Here is a 2619-nt window from a genome sequence, read left to right on the forward strand (position 1 = left end):
ATATAAAAGTCTGCCCACATGGACGAACAAGCTTCCTAGTCAAAGTCTGCCTAAAGTCTGATCATTAGCGAGCTAAAGTCTAACCGTTAACGAGCTAAATTCTGATTAATAACGATATAAGGAAGTTTATTTTTAATGGTCTGGATTAGTCTTTCTACCAGTCTAATTGCCCGATATTCAATAAATGGTGCTTCATTGATATCTCCATTGTTTTTATTACAATTTTTTTTACTTGATTTCCCATAATACATTTCACTTGATCCACTCAGATTGTACGTGACACTCCATGGTTTTCAATATACACGTCCAAAAATTTAGTTACATATAGGCCCTTTGTTTTTTCGAAAATATATGGTTTTGATATTCACAAAATTGGTCTAGTACTGCTAAATTATACTTTTCATTGCCCTTTTCCTCAATTATAGGTCCCCAGAATTAATTTGTATATCGTGGTTTAGTTCAGCACATGGATTTGTATTGAAATATTTGGATTGAAACGCCCTGCGGGTCTGGATTGAAACGCCCTTCAATTTGGATATTTGGATTGAAACGCCCTGCGGGTATAGCCGATTTAAGGTTCTTTACAACTGCTTTGCAAGCTTTAATTTCAATTGATTTCTACCTGTTTGGCCACCAGCAAGGTCTCTTTTTTTTCTGTTATCATATCTGTTTACAGACGTTGATTGCCTCATTTGTGAAGAGTTTCCATTTTTCTCGATCTCTGGCCGCATGTTTTATGTCATTCGGTCTTTCAAGGAACTGTTGTAAGAAGAGGGCCCTCTCTTTGCCTCTTGATTTCTTCCCATCTATTTTTCCGGAAAGTGATGGCGTTTCTAGCTCCCCTTTCCGTATGACATGACCAAGGAAGCGCAATTGTCGTCGTTTGATTTCCTTGAGCAAGCTTTTCTGTTTGCAGGTGATTGTCAGAACTTCTGCATTGCTCTTTTTGGCTGTCCAGGATATCCATTGCATTCGTCGCAAACACCACATTTCGAAAGCACAGATTTTGTCTTGTATCACGTTTGATATTGTCCATGTCTCGCTGCAATATGTGTATATCGGGTGCACATAACATTTCAAAACCCGGTATCTGCATTGGAAGGACAATTTTTTGTTACACAGCACACTCCTCAGCTGGTTGTAAGCAGCTTTTGCCTGGGCGCTCTTGATCTTAATTTCGTATTCATCTTTGCATGTTCCCGAGATCGTACAGCGCAAGTATTTAAAATTTTCTAGCTGGTTCAATGTGCTCCCGTCCACCAGAATCTTGCAAACTGGGGCTTCTGCCTTCTTTGATACAACCATGACTTCTGTCTTTTTGATGTTGATTTGCATGCCAAATTTCTTGCTCACACAGTCGAGTTGTGTTACCAAGGCTTGTAAGTCCTCTTGGTTTTTTGGCAATTAAGACTAAGTCATCTGCGTATCTCAAGTTGTTGACATTGACACCTCCTACACCATTTCGTGGGAGGTTTTTAGTGGTCCTCATGAGGATTTCACTGAACAAGGAATATAAATCTGGCGATTATACGCAACCTTGTCTCACACCTCTTTTGATCGGCACCATTTTGCTTACAATGTCATTAGTCCTGATACCTGCCTCCTGTTGATAATAAAGGTTCTGTATCAGTCTCAAATCTTTGTCGTCCAGTTCCAGATCATCTAAGAAGTGCATGAGTTCGTTGTACACCACTCTATCAAATGCTTTGGTGTAGTCAACAAAACACAAGTAAATGTCTGTTTTCATCTGTATTGATCGCTGACTGAGGACTTTGAGAATGGAAACTGCGTTACTTAATCCGCAATCTGCGCGGAATCCGTATTGGCAGACATCAATTTCGTGCATGATCTTCGATTTCATGCGCTGGCTTACAATTTTCAGTAGGATTTTGGTCAGATGCGACATCAGACTGATTGTTCCAATTTCGTCACATTGAACGGATCCTGCCTTTTTGGGCAGTGATATGAAAATAGATTGACACATTTCCTTGGTTAAACGGCCCCTCTCGTATACTTCATTCATCAAAAGTTTTAGGTATTTGAGCGCTGTTTCGTTCAGCAACTTCAACTTTTCAAATCTGACATTATCTGGTCCAGGCGCCTTTCTTATTTTCGCAGTCTTGATAGCTTGGCGCACGTCCGATTCGAGGATTCCGGGACCTGAGAGAATTCCGTCAAAGAGTAGTCGTTCATCGCTACGATTTGGGTCATCGTACAGGTTCTCAATGTACTCACTCCATCTCTGGCATATATCACTCTCGTCCATCAGCAACTTACCATCATTGTCTCTTATTCCGGTGTGCTTTGAGAAGCTCCTGATTCTCCCTGCTAGCTGTCGAATATTTCGGTGTGCTTCCATCGGCATGATGTTGTAAAGAGTTTCCACTTCCTTGCACTTCGTATTCAGGTAGCTCTCCCGTGCTTTGAAGCATCCTTTTATCACTCTGCTATGTATTAGTCTAAAGTCGTCCATCACAATTTCTTCGGTTATCCAATATTTTTGATTCTGCTTCTTGCTTTTTGCGCATTCACTGGCTTCATTTATCGCTCGGACGAAGATCCCGTAGGACTCTTTTATCGACATTTTCGATTGGTCCACGTTTCCCAGTCTCTCTTCTA

General features: G+C 40.8%; 1 protein-coding gene across 1 annotated transcript; it reads right to left on the bottom strand.

Moving 5' to 3' along the window:
* Positions 1-660: 660 nt before the first annotated feature.
* On the bottom strand, positions 661-1305 carry LOC142345043 (uncharacterized). The gene has a single exon (XM_075397126.1). The coding sequence runs from the start codon at positions 1303-1305 to the stop codon at positions 661-663; it is 645 nt and encodes a 214-aa protein (XP_075253241.1).
* Positions 1306-2619: the final 1314 nt, after the last annotated feature.

This window comes from Convolutriloba macropyga, chromosome 8 (genome assembly GCF_964194025.1).
Source record: "Convolutriloba macropyga chromosome 8, txConMacr16.3, whole genome shotgun sequence".
Lineage (NCBI taxonomy): Eukaryota > Metazoa > Xenacoelomorpha > Acoela > Convolutidae > Convolutriloba > Convolutriloba macropyga.